Source organism: Podarcis gaigeae (genome assembly GCF_964106915.1).
Source record: "Podarcis gaigeae genome assembly, chromosome: 16".
Taxonomy (NCBI): domain Eukaryota; kingdom Metazoa; phylum Chordata; class Lepidosauria; order Squamata; family Lacertidae; genus Podarcis; species Podarcis gaigeae.
The window spans coordinates 10,030,915-10,057,336 of NC_139693.1; the positions used below are offsets into that span (position 1 = coordinate 10,030,915).

At 49.6% G+C, this 26,422-nt stretch overlaps 2 protein-coding genes across 3 annotated transcripts in view; one reads left to right on the forward strand and one right to left on the reverse strand.

The window, feature by feature from the left end:
• The window catches only part of THBS3 (thrombospondin 3), a 49,715-nt gene extending 35,849 nt beyond the window's left edge, over positions 1-13,866 (reverse strand). The window contains exon 1 of one of the 2 annotated variants that reach the window (XM_083715615.1): positions 13,728-13,866. Coding sequence is in view for 1 of the 2 variants with exons in the window: in XM_083715614.1 (XP_083571740.1) it covers positions 1,879-1,981 (103 nt within the window). In the remaining variant the exon portion in view is untranslated. Of the gene's footprint in view, positions 1-1,878; positions 2,405-13,727 lie in introns of those variants that run through there. The other variant, XM_083715614.1, reaches the window with a different exon arrangement.
• A 250-nt stretch (positions 13,867-14,116) lies between these two features.
• On the forward strand, positions 14,117-24,517 carry MTX1 (metaxin 1). The gene is made up of 8 exons (XM_083716041.1): positions 14,117-14,270; positions 15,593-15,662; positions 17,296-17,375; positions 18,228-18,320; positions 19,673-19,855; positions 20,702-20,778; positions 22,148-22,302; positions 23,884-24,517. The coding sequence occupies exons 1-8, from the start codon at positions 14,190-14,192 to the stop codon at positions 24,108-24,110; spliced, it is 966 nt and encodes a 321-aa protein (XP_083572167.1). The 5' UTR covers positions 14,117-14,189; the 3' UTR covers positions 24,111-24,517.
• Positions 24,518-26,422: the final 1,905 nt, after the last annotated feature.

Genomic DNA, 26,422 nt, shown 5'->3' on the forward strand with positions numbered 1-26,422 from the left:
GAAAGATGGTGTTAATGCAGGGAAGCATTCAAAAATGTGGCATCCCCCCCACAACATTTGAAGCGCTGAACTCTTAAACTTACAATTTTATCTCAGTCCCCCTCTACTTCACCACCACCACTCTTCATATTTTGATCACTTGTTAGATTTGCAGAACTAAGAACACCAGCACCAATATATTGCTTTATTTATTGATACTAAACTATTTCTTTACATTGACAGCCAGGGAACCTTAAATGTTTAGAATGTCTAACTCGAGAGAGTTGGGTTCAGAAGCTCACTGTCTCTTGGCCCAGCCTACTTTGGAGGGTTGTTGTGAGGATAAAGAGTGAAGGAGGAAGATGTAAACTACCTTGAGCTTCTCAGAGGAGAGAGAGGGGGGATAAAAGGTAAAGGGACCCCTGATCATTAGATCCAGTCGTGACCGACTCTGGGGTTGTGGCGCTCATCTCTCTTTATTGGCCGAGGGAGCCGGCGTACAGCTTCCAGGTCATGTGGCCAGCATGACTAAGCCGCTTCTGGCGAACCAGAGCAGTGCACAGAAATGCTGTTTACCTTCCTGCCGGAGTGGTACCTATTTATCTACTTGCACTTTGACATGCTTTCAGACTGCTAGGTTGGCAAGAGAGGGGATAGAAAGATGATTTAAAAAGCAGATCCGAACGTGTGTGTGATGAGATTAGAGATGGCCATAGTGACTTGGGGAGAGGGAGGGTTAAATTGCTGTCCTCCTTGCCATCTTCCCTTCCTTCTCTTACTCAGAGTTGCACCATCTGCTTTGCAGGCGAAAGGTCTGGCGTTCAATCCCTGGCAGGGCTGAGAATGCCGTCGTCCCGCCTCCCAAACCCTGGAGACTCCCTGTCCAAGCTAGCTGGACTAAGAGTGTGGCTGTGAGGAAACATCTTGCTGAAATCAGCCCTTAATCCAGAGTCATGAGGACTGGAATCTTAGTTTAGATTTAAGGGAAGGACTATAGCTCAGAAGCAGAGCATCTTCTTTGCATGCAGAGGGTTCAGTCCCTGATGGCATTTCCAGGTGAGGCAGGAAAAGAGACCGATGCTGCTGTTTAAATCAGCCTCCCAACATGAGACGGAACCTGGGACATTCTGAATTCAAACCACATGCTTTGCTGTTAGGTGGTGTTCTTCCCAGAAATGTGAAGCAAGAATCCAGACCTCCTGGTTTTGGATAGAAGGTCGACAGTATTGAGCCAATTTGGACCAATGGTCTGGCTATTGATCAGTGCCCTCTCTTGTGATTTAAAGCAACCATGAGGACTAAGAAGCTTACTCTATGTTTAGAAAAGGACCATTTTTGCATTCGGCTGTTTTAAACAGATTGTCTCATATACAAGTCAGACCACTTGGTCCATCAAACTCAGGACTGTCGACACTGACTGGCAGCAATTGGACCATTGGGTCCACCTAGCTTGGCATGACCAACACTGACTAGCCTCATGCTGCCAACACTGACCAGCAGCAAAAAAGACCATTGAGTCTGTCTAGCTCAGGATTGCTGACACTGACCGGCAGCAATCATAGCACTGGGCAGCAATCGGACCATCGGGTCCCCCTAGCTTGGCGTCACCAACACTCACTCCATCCATCTAGCTCCGCGCTGCCAACACTGACCGGCAGCAATCAGAGCACTGGGTCCGCCTGGTCGACACTGACCGGCAGCAATCCGACCACTGGGTCCGCCTGGTCGACACTGACCGGCAGCATCTCTCCAGCAATCCCTCCCCGTGGTCGAACCCGGCACCTTCTGCCCCTAAAGCAGAACTCGGGCAGCGCTTCCGGACGAGCGAGCCCTTCGGGGACCGAACCCGGGACTTTGGCTGGGCTTGGACCGAGCGCGCCGTCCCCGCCGCCCGCTTACCTTGCAGCCCCTGCCTGGCTGCGCCCGCTGCGCCCAGGAGGAGGAGAAGGAGGAGCGGGAGGCGGCGGAGGGCGGCCGGGGGTCTTCGCAGGAGCCGCTCCATCCTCGCAGCTTCCAGGCGCAGGAGGAGGAGCGGGGCGTGGACGGGCGGCCGGCGGGGCGGCCGGCGGGGGCGGCGGATGGGGGCGCTCCGAGGAAGGGGCGGCGCCGCCGCAGGGACAAAGGGCAGCAGCGGCAGCCGAGGCTCGCTTGCAACGGCGCGGCCGAAGAAGCGCTGCCTCTTCCACGATCCGAGCCGAGCCCTCCCTGCCTCTGCGCCCGCGGATCGGAGCAGGTTTCCGGGCGGGGTGGGGGGCACGAATCGGGGGGAACAGGGCGGGGTGGGGATGCTCTGCTCGCCCTCCCAAAAGGGAAAAGGAAAAGGGAGCACGACTACAGGACCTCGCCTGTCCTCAACGAGAACCAAATCGCGGCGTCCGGGCTCCTGTCCCTTTAAGGAGTCGCTTGCCGTCGCGGGTTTCCATCTGATGTGGCTTCTCTCGCGCGCGCTCCCCCCCCCCCCCCCGCCCACTAACACACATCAAAAAGATGCAATGAGGGGAGAAAGCTGCACGGGGTGGAATTTTCCGTCCCGGGATCGCTCTTAAAGCGGCAGGATACTCTGCTGGACCGGATCGAAAGAGGGGTCCCTCCAGTCCAGCGTGGGCTTTTCATCCGGTGGCCAAGCCAAATAAACAGCATCATCCTGCGACTGGGGCAGCAGAATATGCCCCTCTGCTGTCGTTGTGCCTGGTAACTGGTAATGAGGTAGACTGCCCCTGATCCTGGAGGCTCAGTTCTTGGTCCTCAAGACAGATAGATAGAGAGATAATTTATTATGGTCGGAGACCAGCTTATAAAACGCACTTGGGGGTACAGTCACAGAAAGAAAACAATTAAAACAATGTACAACAATAAATTTAAAATTTATAAATGCGATAAGCACGTAGACACTTAAAACTTTAAGATAAACTGCCGCAGGGAGCTGACCCAGAGTCACCCATGGAACCAAGTTTGGGGATTTTCTTAACGAACTAGTTTGAGTCGGGAGATGGTCTGCGCCTACAGATCTGTACACAGAATCTGGTGACCATCCAAGTCGTCTTCTGATTTTTGCCTAACAAGAAAAGGTCAATTTTTGCTTTTCCGGGAGGTCAGTGAGCCTCACCAATAGGGGACCAATGGTCTCACTCCGTGCCTCTTCATAAAAGGGACAGCTAAAGAACAAGTGCTCTGGGCTTCCTATCTCCCCTAATGAAGAGGCACAGTCTCTAAGCATACGGGATTTTTTAAAAGGATCCTTCCAGGACCTGCAAGGGCAAAGCCGAGCTTCTGGCGAGTGTAAAGACCCTTCTTGCATTTTTGGATACGAGAAAGAAGAGATATGCTGCCGGTGCGGCTATATCTCTCTCGATTTCTCCAATTTTATAGTCAGGGCACCTTGAACAGTCCTGTTGTCTCTCGGTGTCTATGATTCTTTGCCTGAATGTAGCTTTTGCCTGCCCCAACCCCAGGCTTAGAAAGGCTTGAGGGGCAAAACCCAGTTTCTGAAGGGAGTTCAGGACTGCTGTCTGCCAGGGTCCACAGGGCAAATAGCCACTGCTAGCCAAACAACGGAACATGTCTTGGGGCTCCTCCACACTTCTGCTTGTCCCCGGGGGAAACGGAAAAGCACTTGGACCTGTGCTTTAGAGGCACAAGAAGAGCAAAGTGTGAGCGAGTCCCTGGCGATTCTTTATCAGAAGGGCACTGGCGGACTGCAGAAGAAGCACCAAACAGGAAAGGCCTGGGGTTCTGGTTTCAAAAGGTGGCCAGTCAGATGTACCCACTGAAGGGGGGTAGATGGCTGCCCCCCACCCAAGCTATTGGTTCTGGAGGGTGTGATGTTCACAGGCAGGCTGCCTCTGAAGATGGCGTGTTGACTCTTGAATTTATTAAGAATAAAGGTAAAGGGACCCCTGACCATTAGGTCCAGTCGTGGCCAACTCTGGGGTTGCGGCGCTCATCTCGCTTTATTGGCCAGGGGAGCCGGCGTACAGCTTCCGGGTCATGTGGCCAGCATGGCTAAGCCGCTTCTGGCGAACCAGAGCAGCGCACGGAAACGCCATTTACCTTCCCGTCGGAGTGGTACCTCTTTATCTATTTGCACTTTGACGTGCTTTCGAACTGCTAGGTTGGCAGGAGCAGGGACCGAGCAACGGGAGCTCACCCCGTCGCAGGGATTCGAACCGCTGACCTTCTGATCAGCAAGTCCTAGGCTCTGTGGTTTAACCCACAGCGCCACCCATGAACTTAAAAAGAGTCCTCCTGGACCAGATCAAAGGCCCGACTTGCCCAGCATCCCGTTCACCCAGGGGCCAACTTGGTGCCTATGGGAAAACCACAGCTAGGAAGACCTGGGTGCAATAGTCCCTTCTGTACTTGTGGTTCCCAGCCACTGATATTCAGAGGCACCTTAGCACCCCACCAAGAGTAGAGCTGGAACACAGCCATTGAGGTTATATTCTCCATGAATTCCTCTAGCCTAGGGGTGAGCAAACTTTTTCAGCAGGGGGCCGGTCCACTGTCCCTTAGACCTTGTGCTGGGCCGGACTATATTTTGGGGGGAAAATGAACGAATTCCTAAGCCCCACAAACAACCCAGAAATGCATTTTAAATAAAAGCACACATTCTACTCATGTAAAAACACCAGGCAGGCCCCACAAATAACCCAGAGGTGCATTTTAAATAAAAGGACACATTCTTCTCATGTAAAAATACGCTGATTCCCGGACCGTCCGCGGGCCGGATTGAGAAGGTGATTGGGCAGCATCCGGCCCCTGGGCCTTAGTTTGCCTACCCATGCTCTAGCCCTCTTTCAAAGCTGTGCCTCACTGTGGCAGTGAATTCCATCGTTTAATTATCACCTGAATAATTAAGTCCTTTCTTTTATCTGTCCTGAGTGGATGTCCAGTGGATATCAGGAATCGAATGAGAAACTTGCCTGTGCCTAGGATGTGCTCTCCTTCCCATTAACAGGAAGAAATATGGGGCAAGATCCCTTGAAAGCTTGGGGATGACATCACTACCAGCTGGCAACCTTCCCTCAGAAACAGCCCAGCAATGCATGACCTGCAGGAGAGTACATAGTTGTGCTTGGCTTACAAGTACAATGGCAAGATCCGTGAAGGCCGGCCTGAACTGGGGATGCACAGCTGGAGATGGAAGAAAAATTGGATCCAGTTTGCATTTAAAAGCAAACCTACCTAATTAGCCCTTTTAGAAAGAATGCACAAACCAAAACAAAGCCATCTTTCCAAATTCTCACTTCTCCAAATTTCTGCAACGTGGTTCCCCAGCCAAGTCATGGTTACAAAAATGCATGTTTTGGTAGAGTGTGTGTTGAAACCCTATGTGAGAGAAAATAAGACACAATAAGGCATTGCATCATATTAGGGAAAATGGCTTTGCAAAAAAAAATAATAATGTGTCTATCAGGCGAAATTGCATACAAGAATGTGTCCGTTGGGAGAAATTCACACTAACGTGCTGTTATCTCATAGAAACCTAGAGCTGGAAGGGACCCTGAAGATCATTCTAGTCCAAGTCCTTGCAATGCAGGAATTTGCAGCTGTCTGGGATCGAACCTGCAACCTCGGTGTTGTCAGCAATACGCTGTAACCAACTGAGCTATCCAGCTAAAATGCATTATAAATAAATAAATAAACTGCAAACTGATGTGGAAAAGTGAATAGATCAGAAAAACGAAAAACTGGGGAAAACCGAAATGGATAGATTCGCCTAGAATATATCCCAAATTGCCAGTGACAATGCTCTTGGGTTTTATGGCAGATGAGTCAATGCAGAAAGGACACTTTGGCACCAGTTCAGTGTCTCCTTCACAAACATACACACACACACCATTCCAGCTGCTCATATTGTTTCCGCCCTGATGCTCCCAGCATATTCTTTGTAATGGGATGCCTCGTGGGAAGCAGTTCCTAAATGAAATAAATCTTCCTCCTCCTCCCTAGCCTGTGTAGACAGGACTGTCCCATCTCTGCTCCCCCTTTGCCCCACCACCCTCTCTCTCCTCCGATGGATCCTTAAAGGTCTGGGCTCTTGTCTTGCACAGAGCTTCCAAGATGACCTCATTGTTTTTCTTCCAAGACTTGGGTCGGCTCCCAGGAGCTGGAGAGGGGTGCTTCTTCTTTTACTGCTGTTGAGGTTTGGCCAAGATCCCTCTCTCCACCCAGCGAGCAGCAGGATTGCGGGCATGTGGCATGTCCTAGGGATGAAGGGAATCCCCTTCCCATTTTTCAGAGGCGGCGGGGGGTGGGCAGGGAATACATATTCTGGGAAGAAGTCTCCCCGCAAGGCACATTTTTCTGTGGCTGAAAACGAGAGCATCCCTTGCAGGACCCAATTGAAGCAGGAAGCCCAGATGTTATTCCTGCACACAGACACAGCCATCAATATGGGACACAGTTATCTTAGGAACATAGGAGCACAGGAAGTCAGTCCATTTGGTCCATCTAGATCAGTATTCGCAACACTGACTGGCAGCAGCTGTCCAGGCTTTCAGGCGGTGGGTTTTTCCAAGCCCTACCTGGGAGATGTATAAGAAGGCTGATCACTGAAGAATTGATGCTTTTGAATTCTGGTGCTGGAGGAGACTCTTGAGAGTCCCATGGTCTGCAAGAAGATCAAACCTCTCCATTCTGAAGGAAATCAGCCCTGAGTGCTCACTGGAAGGACAGATCCTGAAGCTGAGGCTCCAAGACTTTGGCCACCTCATGAGAAGAGAAGACTCCCTGGAAAAGACCCTGATGTTGGGAAAGATGGAGGGCACAAGGAGAAGGGGATGACAGAGGACGAGATGGTGGGACAGTGTTCTCGAAGCTACCAGCATGAGTTTGACCAAACTGTGGGAGGCAGTGGAAGACAGGAGTGCCTGGCGTGCTCTGGTCCAGGGGGTCACGAAGAGTCGGAGACGACTAAATGACTAAACAACAACAACAACAATATAACTGTACCATCGAGCTACTGTACAAGCCTGCTAAAAATAAATCAAGATTCCAGTTCTCGTGGTCCCAAATAAAGGGTTGGTTGAAATAGGAACAGAGGGTTCTCCAGCACCAACTCAGGGGTCTTGAGATGCTCTATTACTGAGCAGAGCTCCCTTGAATGGGAAGACCTCCCAGTGGCTTGTGGGTCGGCGAAAAGCACAAGCCACCTGTGGAACTCCCTGCCCCAAGAAATTAGGCTATCTTCCTCTCTGTTTGCATTCTGCCCAAATCAGAATCATATATTTATTTGTACCCTGCCCATCCAGCTAGGTTGCCCCAGCTACTCAGGGCAGCTTTTGCCTTTCAAACTTTCGGTTCTGCTGCTGATTAATTCAATTTAATGTGAATTCAGTGTTCTCCGTGTGCGATGGCCAGCCTACTCAGAGCAGACCCATGGAAATGAATAAAGTTAGTCGTGCCCGTTGATTTCGCCCTTCACACACACACACACAAATGTGTTTCAGCCCTTTGTGAAATAGGGAGATGCAGCTGTTGGTGGCTGGGGCAGGACCTGCAAGAAGCCTCCCCTCCCCAGAAAGTTGGCCAAGACGGTTGTCCCCTGAGCGGAGGCCAATCCCTCAGCCGGGGCCGCGGCAGGCCAAGCTGTGTTTACGCTTTGTTTCCCCTGCCGCCATAACAACGGGGCCTGGTTGCGCCCAGGTGGGCCTTCCCTCCGCTTCTCCTCTAGCCTAGGGGAGCCTCATCAGGCCGCAGAGACAAACTCGAGCCAGGCTTTTGTGGCCAGACAGGGCCCCGATCCAAATATTTCCTCATGAAACGGGAATTGGAGGAATATTCCTTTCTGGATTCCCTCTAAATTACAGAGCGAGGGTTCCCCCCCCTCCCCTGCCTCCAGAAGCCTTGTTGTCTTTCCATAGCAACCCGTTTCAGAGAGAGTGTGGCGCGGGCTGGGTTTTGGATCCAAGCCTCACGCCACCTCCCACAAAAAACCAGTCGGCTTCTGGCAAGGACTGCAGGTTGAGACGGGATGAGCAAGGCAGCTGAGAAGACAGGGGGTCTTTGCACATTCACATGAAAAGCCCTGTCTTTCAGAAGCATCGCTGCCTCCGCTGTGGAAGCAGAGCATAGCCATCATGGCTAGTAGCCATGAATTTGCCCAATCCTCTTTGAAAACCTTCTAAGTTGGTGGCCAGCACTGCCTCCTGTGGCAGGGAGTTCCGTAGTTCGAGTCATAGCTGTCAACTTTCAGATTTGCAAATAAGGGATCAGCAGCCTCGAAAATAAGGGATCAGCAGCCTCACCTGTCCTGGGGACAGTCTACGGGATATCTAACAATCCGGGATAGCAGCGGGAAGCGGTGCTGAAATTATTGAATTTCCCGCAAAAAAAAAGGGAAGGTTGACAGCTATGGTTCGAGTATGCGCTGATTACATCTTGTCCGACTGAGCTGGATAGTTTCCCTGAGTTGTCGGGATCTGGAGAAGTAGATATTAGGCTGTCCATCTCTCTGAACTCTCTATAGATTCTCCTAACCTCGGTTTTAATTGCTATGGTTTCTTTGACAGTCCAATCGCCAATCCCCCTCTTCTTAGGTGACCTATGCGAGTGCTAGTGGGACAGTTCAGTTATTAAATGTCGATAAATTTGTCAAACCGAGTGACTCCAACAACAGGGGAAAGATCACCTTTCTCTGTCGAGAACAAACGGATCACACGGTCAGAATTCACCAAACTTTGGAAAAGAGACAGAGTGTGCTCATTGACTCGTATCCTTGAATGCTGGGGTCTCTGCCTCTTTTCATTTAGCAAATGTTTTGTGCCACTGGGGAAGTGGTAATTCTGTACTGATTTGTTTTGGATGTTGCATGTGATGCCAATAAAAGGTTTTACAGTATGATATGAGTGTGCGCTGTGCAAAGGAGGACTTTATCTGTCCTAAATCTTCCATCATTCAGCTTCATTGGAAGAGAGAGGGAGACAAACTTTTCTCTACTTTCTCTATCTTCCTATAAACTTCTTACTTGCCTTTTCTCTTCCAGCAAGACGTTTGCCAGCAGCGGTTGTTGCGGATTCAGTCCCTGAATCAAAGAATCATTGACCTGGAAGGGAGCTTGAGGATCATCTAGCCCACCCCACCGCAATGCATCGTGTCTCTTATGGGGCTCGAACCTGAAGCCTTGGTGTTAGCAGCACCACGCTCTAACCTAGGGTTACTGTATGTCTGGGATTTCTGCAGTCTGGAATATTGCAGTCGGCAGCAGTGTCTGGGTGGAACTAGGTAAAAATGTCTAATGTCTACAGTGGCGTTTTTGCTGACCTTCCACAAAAATTGCTGGAAAATAGCATTTTTTGGGGGGGGGGGGGATTTTGCTAAGAAAGTTCAACAATGTTGGGCAGAACTAAAAAAAAAAGCTGAACAACTTTTCTGCCTGGGTTGCCATATTTCATAGGGTTGCCATATTTCAAACTTTTCACTGTTTGAAAGACGGCAACCCTACTCTAATCAACTGAGCTAAAGGTAAAGGTAAAGGTAAAGGGACCCCCGACCATTTGGTCCAGTTGTGACTGGGATTGCGGCGCTCATCTCGCTTTATTGGCCGAGGGAGCCAGTATACAACTTCCGGGTCATGTGCCCAGCATGACTAAGCTGCTTCTGGCGAACCAGAGCAGTGCACGGAAACGCCGTTTACCTTCCCGCTGGAGTGGTACCTATTTATCTACTTGCACTTTGATGTGCTTTCGAACCAACTGAGCTATCCAGCTGCATAAAAAGCCTCAAACGCTGCCACCTTTCTTCATTGTGGAGCTGCTCTGTCCCCTGGATCACTTGGGTTGCCCTTTTATGAACCTTTCCTGACTCTACAATATCCTTTCGGAGGGTTTGAGAGCTTCTGGAGAGCTGTAGTCCACCCACTCTGGCTCCCTCTGCAGCGGCAGACCTGAGCAACAGCGTTGTAAAAGAGGCTTTCTCCCTCCCTTCCTCCTGTGTGTGTGTGTGTGTGTGTGTGTGTGTGTGTGTGTGTGCACAGACTCCTGCCCAGAATGTGATGGAATCGTGTTCTGGTGTCCCCTTCAAATGAGATCATTGCGGAGGCACTATTTTTTGCAAGGGAAATATAATGAGGCAATAGCCACAGAGGAACGTGCTGGCTGCCTGCCTGGGCAAATCCGCCTCTTTTCTGAGCCAAGGGTGCCCCCGAGATTGAGTTCTCTGCCTCAAACAGGAACAGAGGCCCATCTGCTGCAGCCTCAGAGCTGGATCTCACCTCCCTTGGCAAAAAGGGACAGGATGCATGTCTCTCCCTCTCCCCCCAACCAAATCAATCTCTTCTTGTTTCCTCTGGTTTGGATCCTTCGCTCCTCTGCAAACACAAGAGAGCCTCCCTGACGTCAGTGTCTGTCTTTCGACTTGTGCTTGGCTGAACAGGGGGCAAAAATGAATGGTTATTGTTAAAATGGAGGGGTTGCGTCCAATGTTAGCGCTACTTGGAGGGAGAAACGAAGGAACATGACTAACTTGGGTCCATTAACAGCAATAGGTTCGATCTTGAGTAGACCGTAGCTGGACAGTCAGAGAGTGTGGTGGAGTGGTCAGAGTGTTGGACTAAGACCTGGGAGTCCAGGGTTCAAATTCCCTACTAGACGCATGATTAGGGCTGCCATATGTCTGGGTTTTTCTGAACATTTCCAGGAATTGGGCTCTCAAAACAGCATCTGGGTGGGTTTTCACTGAATTGGCAAAATGGCCGGACATATGGAAAGTTGGGTTTTTTTTTTTAAAAAAAATGCTTTAAAAATCCAAAAAAAAGGCCCCCAAAACCTCAGCAACTTTGTCCAGATTTTCACCTTGGGGAATATGGCCACCCTACCCATGATGTTCCCTGGGTTACCTTGGAGAAGTCACTTACTCTCTCAGCCTAGCCTACCTCACAGGGTTGTTGTGTGGATGAAATGGGGAGGAAGAGGAACCATCTGTGCCGCCCTGCGATCCTTGGAGGAAAGGTGTGATGTAAATGTAATCAATAAATGAATGAAAATAAAGAATAAATCCAACCCAATGTCAGAGAGGGCCTCTCCATAATGTAGAATCATAGAATTGTAGAGTTGGAAGGGACCCTAGTCTAGGGGTCAGCAAACTTTTTCAGCAGGGGGCCGGTCCACTGTCCCTCAGACCTTGTGGGGGGCCGGACTATATTTTGAAAAATAATAATGAATTCCTATGCCCCACAAATAACCCAGAGATGCATTTTAAATAAAAGCACGCATTCTACTCACGTAAAAACACGCTGATTCCCGGACCATCCGCGGGCCGGATTTAGAAGGCAATTGGGCCGGATCCGGCCCCCGGGCCTTAGTTTGCCCACCCATGATCTAGTCCAAACCCTGTCAATGCAGGAAAATGCGAGTCCCTTCATAGAATCGTAGAGTTGGAAGAGACCACAAGGGCCATGGAGTCCAACCCCCTGCCAAGCAGGAAACACCATCAGAGCACTCCTGACTATGGTTGTCAAGCCTCTGCTTAAAGACCTCCAAAGAAGGAGACTCCACCACACTCCTTGGCAGCAAATTCCACTGTCAAACAGCTCTTACTGTCAGGAAGTTCTTCCTAATGTTTAGGTGGAATCTTCTTTCTTGTAGTTTGGAACCATTGCTCCGTGTCCGCTTCTCTGGAGCAGCAGAAAACAACCTTTCTCCCTCCTCTATGTGACATCCTTTTATATATTTGAACATGGCTATCATATCACCCCTTAACCTCCTCTTCTCCAGGCTAAACATGCCCAGCTCCCTTAGCCGTTCCTCATAAGGCATCGTTTCCAGGCCTTTGACCATTTTGGTTGCCCTCCTCTGGACACGTTCCAGTTTGTCAGTGTCCTTCTTGAACTGTGGTGCCCAGAACTGGACACAGTACTCCAGGTGAGGTCTGACCAGAGCAGAATACAGTGGCACTATGACTTCCCTTGATCTAGATGCTATACTCCTATTGATGCAGCCCAGAATTGCATTGGCTTTTTTAGCTGCCGCGTCACACTGTTGGCTCATGTCAAGTTTGTGGTCAACCAAAACTCCTAGATCCTTTTCACATGTACTGCTCTCAAGCCAGGTGTCACCCATCTTGTATTTGTGCCTCTCATTTTTTTTGCCCAAGTGCAAAAAATCCCTTATGGGGGTCGAACCTACAACCTTGGTATTATCAGCATCATGCTCTAACCAACTGAGCTATCCAATGGCCTCTGCATGTGTGTGTGTTGTGTTGTGCAAGGGGGGGAGTTGTTCAAAGAGAGATGCTCCCTCTTTTGACAATACACAAAAAAGCAGGTAGAAGCTAAGAATGTTGACTGTGACACACCAAGGCCCTCTCTGCTCTGTACATTTAAAGCATCACCATATCACTTCAAACACTCATGGCTTCCCCACAAATCCTGGGAACTATAGTTCGTTAAGGGTGCTGAGAGCTGTTAGGAGGCGCCCTGCTCCTCTCCCAGAGCTACACTTCCCAAAATGGTTTAATGACCCATCCCTGTTCCCAGGCAATGCTGAAATTGTAGCTCTTTGAAAGGAATAGGGGTTGGCCCAGAGGCAAAATGAATGCAAATTTTAGTCAGGGTGCAAAAGAGGACTGGGGAGGGGTGTGGCCTTGGTAGGAGAGGTGTGGACTGGGGAGTGTTTCAAGGGCCGGATAGAGAGGACTGGAGGGTTTCAAGGGCCGGATAGAGAGGACTGGAGCCCCCCCCGGGCTTTAAGTTCCACACCCCTGTATTATGGTAAAGGAAAGACATGCTCAGAGAAACATTTCCTTTAATGGTTACCCAGAGTGAAAATCTTCTCATGCACTGGACGTCTTGTCCCCATTTGTGTGGAGGTTGAGTAGCAGTTACTCAGAAGTAAGGCAAAAGCCTTCTGTGCTTATCCATCAATGGTTAGTGGCTGCTCCCATGTTATGGAATTCCCTCCCGAGAGAGGCCAAACTGGCCCACCTCCTTGTTATCCCTTCTGTAAAGGTAAAGGGACCCCTGACCATTAGGTCCAGTTGTGACTGACTCTGGGGTTGCAGCGCTTATCTCGCTTTATTGGCCAAGGAATCCGGCGTACAGCTTCCGGGTCATGTGGCCAGCATGTCTAAGCCGCTTCTGGTGAACCAGAGCAGCGCACGGAAACACCGTTTATCTTCCCGCCAGAGCAGTACCTCTTTATCTACTTGCACTTTGACGTGCTTTTGAACTGCTAGGTTGGCAGGAGCAGGGACCGAGCAACGGGAGCTCCCCCTCCCCCGTCGCGGGGATTCAAATCGCTGACCTTCTGATCAGCAAGTCCTAGTCTCTGTGGTTTAACCCACAGCGTAGGTAGGATAAAACCTTCCTGTACAGACCAGCCCTTGAAAATTAAGGCCACTGTCAAGATCACACTGCATTTTAATTGCCAATGCGTTCTGATGTATTGTAATTATAGCTTTTCTCTATCTAATTTTTAATTGAATTTGTATACCACCCTATACCTGTAGATTTCAGGGCGGTTCACAACATAAAATCACAATATAAAAAGTACAAGATACATAATAAAAACAAAAACAGAGACAACCCAATAATCTCCCCTTCTGCGACACATTTTAAAAGGGCATCAGATGTCAATCAGTTTAGTTTGCTTTTTTTACTTTGTATTTTATAAGGTTGTTTGCAAATGTTGGAGGCCACCTTGAATGCTGGGGATAAAAGGCCAGATCTAAACACCAATAATAATAATAAGTGCTTTTATGGGGGTACTCAAGGGTACGCAGTACCCACATGTTAAAAGTGTGGCACTTACTGTAACTATTTCACGGTGAGAACTGGCACCCTTGGGGGAAGCCATGAGCTTTTAATGACGCGTGTTGCTACAAGCACGCCACTTTGGGGGAAGAAGTCTGCGATCCTAGCTCCCCTTCCCCGAGAAAGCAAGCCTCTCCAAACTCAGTGGGGCTTACTCCTGGGTAGACCGTGGCTAGGAAGGAAGAGCGCGCTGTTTGAAGCCTTCGTGCGGATACTCCCGAGTCAAACCCGCCCCTAGGGCTCGGGTTCAAGAGAAAGTCGAGGGGAAAGCTCCCCCTTGGCCATCGAACGCAGAACCGGGTTGAATTCCCGCGCTGCGATCGGGGCCGTTTTTCCGCTGCGCCCTAAGCGCAGAGCGCACGCTTTTGCGCGCGGGGACTGGACGGAATCGGAGTGACTTCTCTTCTCTACCCCCCTCTTTCCCTCGGAGCGTGTTGTTCCGGGTCGGAAGGGCTGCAACATGGCGGCGCCCATGGAGCTGTACTGCTGGGCTGGCGGCTGGGGGTTGCCGTCGGTGGATCCCGACTGCCTGGCCGTTTTGGTGAGCCTTGGAGAGCGAGTGGCGTGGAGCGGGGGACCCCATCTCCAAACGCGGGCGCCGCTGGCTCTCCCCAAAAGCTTTGCCCTTTGGGACGCAGCCTCTGCCTCTTCCCTGGCACGGTGGGGAGGACTTGGGGAAAGACGAGGGGCCACGTCTTTACCTCCTGGCTGCTCTTCGTCCTTTCCCTGGGCCAACTTCAGTCCCCAGCGCTGCTCCGGTGCTTTTTAGCAGGCAGAAAGTTGGCAGCGTTGGAGCTTTCGAAGCCCTTAAGCAAAGCAGGTTATTATAAGAAGCAAAGCACTCCAGGATGACGGTTTCCCCCCTCCCCGCCTTTTAAAAACTAAGGAGCAAAGCCTGTTTAAGAAAATAGAAAAGGTTGACAAGCAGACCTGCAATTCCAGGGGTTGTTAACATTTTAAAGGAATATGTAACCTTTAAACTTTCTCCCTTTTCTCCATGACCTTCTACCATATGGTAAAAGGTCTTTTAGCTAATTGTGGGCCAGTGCTGTGTTTATAGCTGTGATTTAGTCACTGACTTTGGGTTTATTCCCCCCCCCCCCCGGGGTGGCTCTTAGGCTTGTTTGCAGCCTCCCCCTTGCAATTATATTTTTAAAAGTTTATTTTTAATCTGCCGATTTGACAGATTGACGGAGGCTAAGACTTATCAGGGGCTACTTGCAAACCAGTTGGGCCTACCACATTAGACAGAACAGTTATTGGAAATCACAAGTGGAGAGACAGCTGCTGTTGCGCCCGGGTCCAGCTTACGGGCTTCCCATTGGGGCAACCGGTTGCCCTTGGTGAGAGCTAGATGGGCCACTGGGCTGATTGGTCACGGGTTCCCCCAAAGAATTCTGGGAGCTGTAGTTTGTTAAGGGTGCTCAGAGCGGTTAGGAGACCCCTGTTCTCCTCACGGAGCTATAATTCCCAGAGTTCCCCAGAGAGAGGGATTGATGGTTAAACCACTCTGGGAATTGTAGTTCCAGAATAGGTGTCTCCTCCAAACAATTCTCTTCATCCCTTCACAATCCCTTAAGAAACTACAGCTCCCAGAGTTCTTTGGTGCAGGTGGAAGCCATGACTGTGTAAAGGGGTATCATAGCACTTTAAACGTGTTGTGTGAATTAGAGTTGGGAAGACCGGCGTTCAGCCATGGAGCTCAAGCGTGCTTGATCACTTATTGCTTCATAGCCTTGCCTACCTCACAAGATTGTTGTAGGGGGGAGAGGGGATTTTATAAGCCACTCTGATCTCCTTGAGGGAATGTAAAAAATAAATACACTACACAAAGCTCAGTTTGTTTCCCCCCCTCCTTTCCAGACTTATGCCCGTTTCACAGGTGCACCCCTCAAGGTTCACAAAATCACAAATCCTTGGCGAAGCCCCTCAGGTAAGATTTTCATGGGAAGCAGGGAAATTGAGGGACGTCTGCCTCCTTCTTTCTGCACAAGTGGTTGGTAGTAATGTTTGTTTCTTTTTTTATAATTTTTAAATTAATTTTCCAACATATCATTTTCAACAGTAATTAAACACTTTCCTATCTTACACCATTTTTTGACTTCCATCAATCACATCTGAAAGTTTTCCAGCCTTTACACTTAATATACATTTCTTACTTCACTATTACATTTATCTCATAACTAGTATCTCTGTTCTTTCTCTACTTTGCAATGTTTCATACATTTCTCCTTACAAAACTTCTTGTAATCCTACTAGCGTAATTTGTTGATTACAGTTGCTCTACAAATAGTTCGTATATTTCTTCCAATCTTCTGTGAATCTCTGATCCCGCAAGTTTCGAATCCTTCCTGTCATTTTATCTGATTCTTCGTAGTCCATTAATTTTGCCTGCCATTCTTTTGTCGGAATTTCTTCTTGCTTCCATTTCTGGGCTAACAATACCCTGGTAGCAGTATTTCAGAACACCAGTATTTGGAAATCACAGGAGGGGAGAGGGCTCTTGAGTTCGGGATCTGCTTGTGGATTTTCCAAGAGACACCTGGTCGGCCGCTGTGAGAACAGGACGCCAGTGGCATAGCGTGGGTTGTCAGCACCCGGGGCAAGGCAAGTAATTTGCGCCCCCTAACCCATGGATTTTAGCACTCGAGCCAGGTAGGGGCAGAGAGCTGCGAGTGCAAGTCCGCCCCCCCATGTTGCGCCCGGTGCGGCCAGCCCCCCTGCACCCCCCACACTATGCCACTGCAGGACGCTGGACTAGATGGGTCATTGGCCAAACCTTATTCTTCATTTTACTTTTTATTAGAGCATACGGACACGCAACAATTACACAAAATGAAAATCAAAAATAAAACAACGGCAAACACTCAGAGAAACGTCTTCAAATGCACTAACAAAGTTATGTATATGTTATATACCAAAACCATCATAGTTTTAACAGACACAAAACGATGCATCACACCATATATTGGCTTGGATTGTTGACTACAAAGAGATTTTGTATCAACAGCAATTATGATCTACAGGAGTTTATATGAAGGCGGGAGGAAGGAGCAAAAAATAATAATTAAAATATGTGCTTTGCGCACACCAAACTGTGCGGTAGACGATGGGTACTGCTCTCCCACATGCCTCATCATTTGTGCAATTGAAGTCACCCCAGACTGCATAAAAATTGTTGTGTTTCTTTTAGGCTCTTGCTCCTTTTAATTTCTCTGTTGGTTTTTCCAATAATGCTAATGCCCAATTGCATTATGACATTGGTCCATATTGAATAATTGCAATGATTTCCATGTCCTGGCAATGGTTGTTCTTGCAGCGTTTAACAGATGTGTTATGAGTTCTTTTATTTATGATTTGCAACATATGCATATTAAGGAGAACCAGCCATGGGAACTTTGTGTGCCTTGTGATCAAAGGTATCATTTCCCCATAACTTTTCCTTTTTTGGGACACTCCCTGATTCAGTGGGTCACTTGTGAAGGGCTTCAGGGCTGAAACCCAGCTCTCCTAACTGTGCCTGGGAAACAACCCAGTCACCTGCCTCTGACGTTGTCTGTTTGCAGGGACCCTCCCGGCACTGAGGACAAAAGATGAAGGCATCATCTCAGACACTCAGCAGATCATCACCCACCTCAGGAAATGGGTATCTCCCTTACAGCCTCCTTGGGATCACCTCTGGGGCAATCGAGGTTGGGTGGGGGCAAAGGAAGGGAGTCCCCCCTGATTCTGAAATCACAGTTGCACAACCTCTCTAGCACTGATAGACACCCAAGGCCCTTTAAAAATGTGTTTTTTGGGGGGGCGGCTATTGGGTTTTTTCGTTTTTATTTATTTTGAGTTTTTATTTTGTGAAATTTTGTTGTAACCGCACTGAGACCTGTGGATATATAGGGCAGTATACAAATTTATATAGAGGGACGCGGGTGGCGCTGTGGGTTAAACCACAGAGCCTAGGACTTGCCGATCAGAAGGTCGTCGGTTCGAATCCCTGCGACGGGGTGAGCTCCCGTTGCTCGGTCCCTGCTCCTGCCAACCTAGCAGTTCGAAAGCACGTCAAAGTGCAAGTAGATAAATAGGTACCGCTCCAGCAGGAAGGTAAACGCCGTTTCCGTGCGCTGCTCTGGTTCGCCAGAAGTGGCTTAGTCATGCTGGCCACATGACCGGGAAGCTGTACTCCGGCTCCCTCGGCCAGTAAAGCAAGATGAGCGCCGCAACCCCAGAGTTGGTCACGACTGGACCTAATGGTCAGGGGTCCCCTTACCCTTTATACAAATTGAATTAGACAAACACTGCCCTGTGATATTTTGATAAAGGGTGGTATAAGAACAACAACAACAATCTGATAATAATTTGATGGTAATTAAAAATAAATAATAATAAAAACCCACCACATGGGCCCAAATGTGCCAGCAGCACCCCCTCCCCATACGAGGTCCTGAGGGAGCTGTGGGGGACCTCTGTCCTTGCCCTGATCCTTTCTCCCCCCCCCCTGCAGAAATTCAACGCAGACTATGACCTCTCGGCTCGACAGGGGGCTGACACGCTCGCCTTCGTGTCCCTGTTGCAGGAGAAGCTCCTGCCTGTGCTGGTGAGTTGGGGCAGGTGGGAGAAGTTGCTGCGTCAATCGGGGGTGGGGGCAACCACTCTACACTCCAGACTTGTAGGGTCGGGGCCCAAACGGGCTGCCCCACTGTGTTTGTGACTGACGGGTCTGACTTTCCCTTTCATGCAGGAAAGGGAAGCCGAGTTTGAATGAATAAAAACAATAGATTATGCAGCTGCACACACAACCCCCTCCCCCTGCTTCTTCTTGCAGCAGCACATAGTTAAACTGTGGAACTCACTGCCACAGGAGGCAGTGATGGCCAAAAAGAGGGTTGCAGAGATTCTCAGAGGACAAGACTGTCATTGGCTTTGCCTGAATGGCTGGAGGCAGTAATAGTTCTGAATACAAGTTGCTGGAAGCCATAAGATGGGAGAGTGAAGTTTGACTTCCTTCCCCCTCTTTCTGCGGTTCCTTAAATTTATTTTTTAATATCTTCTGCATATCCAAATTCTTTTACCGTATTTTTCGCCCGATATGACGCACTTTTTCCCCTCCAAAAATGAAGGGGAAATCTGTGTGCGTCCCATGGGGCGAATGCAGGCTTTCGTTGAAGCTTGGAGAGCGAGAGGGGCCGGTGCGCACCAACCCCTCTTGCTCTCCAGGCTTCAGGAAGCTATCAGCAAGCCTGGGGAGCCCGCGGGAGTTCTTGCAGGGCCCCCTAGGCTGCGGATAGCAGCCTGCTGCACGGAGCGCAGGGAGCTCTGAAGCAGAGTGCTCCACGCTTCAGGCAGACATCGGGCAGCCCCACAAGCTCGGGGGACAGCTGGGAGGCACAGCGCCACCATCCCGCTGTTCCTCGACCTGGTTTGGAGGCTGGCGCTAGGGAAAAGCGCACTTCTCCCCAGCGCCAGCCCCACAAGCTCGGGGGACAGCGGGGAGGCGGAGCGCCGCCATACCGCTGTTCCCCAACCTGGTTTGGATTCCCCGACCTGGTTTGGGAGGGGAAATAAAGGGGGGGGGAATTCCCTTTATTTCCCCCACAAAAAACTAGGTGCGTCCTATGGGCCGATGCGTCCTGTGGGACGAAAAATACGGTAATTGGCTCATTTAATTATCCGCTTTAAACATATACTCTTACGAAGCCGCTGGTTATTACAATAATCCTGCTAATGTTTTTATTCTGTTTGCAATTTATCTGTAAATATTCAATAAACCATTTCCATTCTTTTATATGAAAAAATTTTGTTATCTTGATTTCTTATTCTTCCGGTAAGTTTTGCTATTTTGTCTTCCTCTGCTGGGGCTTCTGCTTTTTTCCACTTTGGGGGATATAAATGCAGAAAACGACAAAGAAAGGGAGTTGTTGTCCCATCAGGCTTCTCTTTCTCCGACAGATCCACACGTTCTGGGTAGACGCCAAAAACTACGTGGAGCACACCCGGAAGTGGTACGGGGAGGCCATCCCTTTCCCCCTGAACTTCTTCCTCCCGGGCCGCATGCAGAAGCGGCAGCTGGAGCGGCTGCAAATGGTCTGCGGGGAAAACTGCCTGGACAACGAAGAGGAGCTGGAGAAGGAGGTCAGTGGGAGCAGGATGAGGCCGCAACAAGCCGGGGCAGCGACAGCAGGGTGGTGGAGAACTTCAGAGGCGGCCCTCCAGCCCTCTCCCCCTGGCCCTCGGAACTCTTCCCAGGCCCCGCCTCCTTTCCTCAGGGCCACACCCTCTGCTGGCCCTGATTCGCCCTCCCTTGAACTCTGTTCTTTGCCTCTTGCTTGCCTGGACAGAGGGTCTTTTCTGCAGCCCAAAGAAGCATAGCTGTCAAGCGTCCCTTATTTGGCGGGACAGTCCCTTATCCCAGCGCCATGTCCCGCTGCTGTCCCTTATTGATGATGTCCCTTAAATTTCCCGGGTTTCAAAGGAAGCAGCTCCTCTCCCTCCCTCCCTGACAGCCAGGGAGGAGGGAGGCTCCAACTGTGTTGCTTGGCTGCGTTGTTCACCCAATAAGGAGTCTAAGAATGACTGGGGGGTGGAGCTTGCATGCCTTGTGCCGATCAAATCGGCCGCGTTGCCTGGAGACTCGCCTTTGCTCAGTGCTTCCCAGCGGAGAGGTGACAGTGGTTTTCCTTGAGGCTTGAGGCTTCGTTTGGCTGCTGGCTGGGCTTTCTGCCTTTGGCTCGGAAGGGCTCAGAAGTTGAACATACCTGTGCCTGGAAAATCCCTTATTTTGGCTGCTGATCCCTTATTTTTGAGGCTGCTGGTCCCTTATTTTCAAATCTGCAAGTTGACAGCTATGCAAAGAAGCAGGCGGTTCTTATGGGGGTAAGGTTTCTGGGAGGTGAGGGAGCCACTTTGTGTCAAGGGGCAATGCTTGAGAATGGCAAGGGTCGCAGCCTGACAGCGTTTTTCTCTCCCTGTGCCCCGCAGCTGTACCGGGAAGCCCGTGAGTGTCTGACGCTGCTGTCCCAACGCCTTGGCAGGCAGAAGTTCTTTTTCGGAGATTCGTAAGTTCGCCGTTTGTGAGTGGAAGTATGTAGGCTTCTGTAAGAGCGTGCGAAGTCCCTTAGGAACTGGAATCCCTGCAGTTCTTTAATGTCTCCTTACTCTACCATGAGTGGGAGCACACTCTGTCCATGCTCAGAGGCACTGTCTTTCACATTAATTTAGCCAAACGCTGGCGACGCTTGCCACTTATTTACTGTGTTTATAGGCAACCTGTTCCTCCAAGGAGCTCAAGGTGGCACATGCGGTAATAATAATAATAATAATACATTCGTACCTTGGAAGTCGAACGGAATCCGTTCCGGAATTTCATTCGACTTCCAAAACGTTCGGAAACCAAAGCGCGGCTACTGATTGGCTGCAGGAAGCTCCTGCAGCCAGTTGGAAACCACGGAAGCCCCGCCGGACAATCAGGTTCCAAAGAACGTTTGCAAACTGGAACACTCGCTTCTGGGTTAGCGGCGTTCGGGAGCCACGCCGTTCGAATTACAAGGTGCTTGGGATTCAAGATATGACTAATAATAATAATAATAAATTCTTACCGTATTTTTCGCTCCATAACACACACTTTTTTCCTCCTAAAAAGTAAGGGGAAATGTCTGTGCATCTTATGAAGCGAATGCATGGTCCCTGGAGCCGAATTGCCCAGGGGCGAAAAGCAGATCATGCTTTTTTTTTTGAAAGAGGGAAGTGGGTGTTGAAACAAAGCCGCTGATCAGCAAGGGATCGGGAGAGAGATAAGGGAGGCTAGCGATAAAGGAGGCTGCCTGAGAGTGGGGAGGTAAAAGCACATGGATCCTCAGGATTGTTGCATTGGGTCACCCCAAATTCACCATCAGATCACATAGCATGTCCATGGCTACAGCCTGCACCAAAAAAACCACGCATCCACTGTTTCAGGAGCCGCAATGGCTCAGAAACGTGGTTACAAAGCACGGATCTTCTCAGGATTTTTGCATTGGGCTACCCCAAACTCACCGTCAAATCACATATCATGTCTGTGGCCACGGCATGAACCACAAAAATCATACACCCACTGTTACGTTCAGAATATTTTTTTTTCTTGTTTCCTCCTCTGGTCAGGTGCATCTTGTGGAGCGAAAAATACGGTATATGTTTCTCTTTCCCTCCTCATTTAATTTCCATTTAATCTTTTCATTGTGTAGCATTTTGGTAAGTTTGGGTTGTGAAGTGGTTTGTAAACCTGCAGACAGACCAGTGTGTTGGCCACAGGATTTGAACCCTGGACTCCCAAGTCCACCACACTGCTGACAGGAGAGGGTTAGCCTTCGCCTCTTGCCCTGCTGGGGATTCCCTCACCTCTTCTGTTCTTTCTTTCTTTCTTTCCTCCCTCCCTCCTCCTCTTTTCAGGCCTGCCTCCCTGGACGCCATTGTCTTCAGCCACTTGGCCCCGCTCTTGAAAGCCAAACTGCCCAACGGGAAGTTCCAGCAGCACCTCAAGTCCCTCCCGAACCTCTGCAATTATTGCACATCCATCTTAAGTCTCTACTTCCCCTGGGATGAAGGTGGGTGCTTGGTTCTGTCGCCTGGGGGGGGGGGGGGAGCGAGAAAGGGACCCAGGGTAGGAGAGGAGGAAGGAACCACAGCAAACCCCAAGCGGCCGGGGGGAAATTGGCAAAAGATCAAGATGGTGCTGGAAAATTCGTTATTTATAATAGCCAATAATACAATAATTTTAATAATAAATTAATTATTTGTACCCAGCTCATCTGGCTAGGTTGCCCCAGCCACTCTGGGCGGCTTCCAAGAAATATAAAAGCATAATAAATCATCAAACACTAAAAACTTCCCTATACAGGGCTGCCTTCAAGTGTCTTCTAAAAGTCAAATAGTTGTTTATTTCCTTGACATCTGATGGGAGGGCGTTCCACAGGGTGGGTGCCACTACTGAGAAGTCCCTCTGCCTGGTTCCCTGTCAACTTAATTTCTTGCAGCGAGGGATATATATTCCATTTATATCTTACCTTCTCCAGTGAGCTCAAGGTGGCGTACGTGGTTCTCTGCCCCATTTCTTATTTAATCCCCACAACAACCTGGTGAGGTAGGTTAGGCTGGGAGGCACCCAACGACTTTTCACGGACGGGGTGAGGATTTGAATCCTGGTCTCTCCCTAATCCTAGTCTGACATTCTAATCATATGATGCTGACAAATCAGGCATCTTAATTCCATTGACTGATTTCTTATGTAATGCATTATTTTAGCAATTTACGCTTGTTTCTTAGTTTCCACTCAGAAGAAGACCCAATGAAAGGAATGGCCCTTAAATTAGTCATGTGCATTACCATCAGCAGGTCTGAGCTTGAGGGCGACCAGCAGGGGGGCTTATTTTTATTTAACAACATTTATGTACCAATATTTCTTTTTTAAAAAACAAAAACAACCCCCCCTCAAAGTAGTTTGCAGCACCCCAATCGGAAGGGTGTCACATAAAGAATAATAATAATAATAAATTAAATTATTATCAAGAAAAGACAAGCTAAAAGCAGGTATTGAAAATATTCCAAACGGTGGTTTTAAAACCAACGGTAGCTTAAAAAGAAATAATAATAATAATAATACATTTTATTTATATCCCGCCCTCCCCAGCCGAAGCCAGGCTCAGGGCGGCTAACAACAATCAACAATCAAACAATCAGATATTCACACATTCTAAAAATATTTCATTAAAAAATGAAATGATTATAAAATGATTTCTGCGTGTCTGGATAACTTGCCTAAGCAAAAATGTTTTAATCAGGCACCGAAACCAATATGGCGTGTTGGTAATTTGCTGGGAAGGGAGGCCCCTGGGAAATGGGATTTCACCCCCTTCTTCCCATAGCTAGGGAGAACCTCCAGCCGCTTTTGGACTCCAACTCCCATCAGCCCTGGCCAGCGATGATGGGAGTTGTAGTACCAGAATGTCCTCTGCCTCCCGGCGGCCAGGAATGATGGGAGCTGGAGTCTAGCCGCGTCTGGGCAGCGCCAGCTTCCCCAGCCCTGCTCTGACCGATGAGTCGCCTCAGCCGCCACGCCTCCGCCATCTTGCCTACCTCACATTATTGCGATTCTTCCCCCTGACGGCCGTGCCGGTTGTCTCCCTCAGGCGACCCGCCGCCCAGCGTCCCCAAGGCAGCCGCCGGGGACGGGAGTGACGCTGAGGAGGAGCCATACAAGCGCCGCAACCAGGTCCTGTCGGTGCTGGTGGGCCTGATGGCCATGGTCGGCTACGCTCTCCTCACCGGTATCGTCTCGGTCCAGAAGCAGCAGCCCCGGCCCGGCGGCCCCCGCGCCATCGCCCTCGAGGAGGAAGAAGAGGAGGAAGAGGAGTGAGCTCCAGGGACCTGTTCTGCGTTCTCCAAACGGACCGTTGTTTTTGTACCTCGCTGGACCCAGACCGTCCCTGTCACCCCCTCAGACTCTACCCTCTTGTTCATTCCAGAATCATGGGGGTGGGCGCCCAGCCGGGCCCAATAAACCTCTGTGAACCAACCTCTGCCAGATGACTTGCTTTCGCTCTGCGTCACAAACCTCTAAGCCGGATCGAAACCTGTTGTTTGGTGGGAGATGGCCATCGAAAGGGTCCAGACCGGCCGTACCTCCCCAGGAAATTTGAGATCCAGGAAGTTCTGTGGTCCATCGACCCTCAGCGGCCTTTAAAGCTTTGCTGAGGTAGTCCGTGGCATTAAATATCCTTACTGAGGGCTTTTTAAAACAATAAAAATAAGAATTGTTGCTTCTTTTCTTTCTTAGATTGCATTTTTGTATTGCATTGCAGTTTGAATTCTGTGGAATGGGAATGCAATAGAATATCAGTGTAAGAAATAGAAAAGCAATAAAATACAATTTTGAAATGCAACGTTTAGCACATCTAAAGGTAAAGGGACCCCTGACCATTAGGTCCAGTCATGACCAACTCTGGGGTTGTGGCGCTCATCTCGCTTTATTGGCTGAGGGAGCCGGCGTACAGCTTCCGGGTCATGTGGCCAGCAGGACTAAGCTGCTTCTGGCGAACCAGAGCAGCGCACGGAAATGCCGTTTACCTTCCCACCAGAGTGGTGCCTATTTATCTACTTGCACTTTGAAGTGCTTTCGAACTGCCAGGTTGGCAGGAGCAGGGACCGAGGAACGGGAGCTCACCCTGTCACAGGGATTCGAACCACCGACCTTCTGATCGGCAAGTCCTAGGCTCTGTGGTTTAACCCACAGCGCCACCCGCGTCCCTTTTAGCACATCTACAGGAGGCAAAAAAAAAAAGCCCAACTGTTGAAACTACCTGTGATTTTTCAAGTGAGGGGATGAGAAATGTGAGAACCACTGCTCTAGATGTTGCTACTGACATTATCCCTAGCTGTTGGCCACGTTCAATGGGACGGACGGATTCTGCATCCGTAGTGCAGGACAAGAACTTCCTTAGGTGGGCCTTGAATCAGGGGGCACCATTGATTTTCACTGGGTGATTTCACCAGCATAAAAACATAAGAGTTCTCCTGGATCAGGCCAAAGGCCCACCAAGTCACAGACTTGAAAGGGACCCCAAGGGCCATCTAGTCCAACTCCCTGCTGTCAGGGAACTGCCATCAGAGCCAGAGGCGGAGGGAAGGCTCCAGAGGGATGCCGGAGAGGGTCCCAGTAGGAAGAGAGGCAGCCCATCTGCTGGGGAAGGAAAACAGCATAACACCAATGGAGAAGGGGGGCAGATGGGGGAATCAGAGAGGAGGCTCCAGGACTCTTCACCGGAGACCAGCGGGGAGAGCATGGGTCCTCTGCTGCCCACACCCTCCCTGCGCAGAAGACTTCCGCGCAGGGAGAGTAGGAGGAGACTCGGCGTCAAAGAACTTCTTTGCTGGAAGAAGTTCAAGAAACGTCCACTGACAGATTCTGCCAGCGATTGAGACAGCCACGGATGGGTGGCTGTCCGGACAGAAAGGGTTCACCCAGGTAACCCAGCCAGGTGTGGCGACGACTTACGCACGAGCAACCCCTAGAACCATTACACCTGCAATGCAGGAATCTGAAATAAGCATCCATGACAGGTGGCCATCCAACCTCTGCTTTAAAGCCCTTCAAGTAAAGAGTCTACCACCTCCCAAGGGAGTCCGTTCCACTGTCAAACAGCTCTTACTGTCAGAAAGTTTTTTTCTGGTGTTTGGTCAAAATCTCCTTTGCTATAACTTGAAGCTGGAGAAAACAAGCTTGCCCCATCTTCCATGCGGCTGCCCTTTGGATATTTGAAGAGGAGGCTAGCCTGTCTCCTCTTTCCCAGGCTGAACATACCCAACTCCATCAACTGCTCCTCGTAAGACCCTCAGTCATCTTGGTCACCCTCCTCTGCACACCTTCCAGCTTGTCAACATGCTTCCTAAATTGTGGTACCCAGAATTGGACACAGTATTCCAGGTGTGTGGTCTGACCAAGGCAGAAGAGAGACTCTTGATTTTACATTTTTTTTTATTGCCCCCCCCTTCTTTATAATCACACTGTCATTCAGGGACGTCAATAATTTACGGAATAAATCATTCAGTTGACAATCTAACAATAACATGCATCAAAATCATCCTCCTATTAGTTATGCATAACAATATACAGTGGTAACTCGGGTTAAGTACTTCATTCGTTCCGGAGGTCCGTTCTTAACCTGAAAT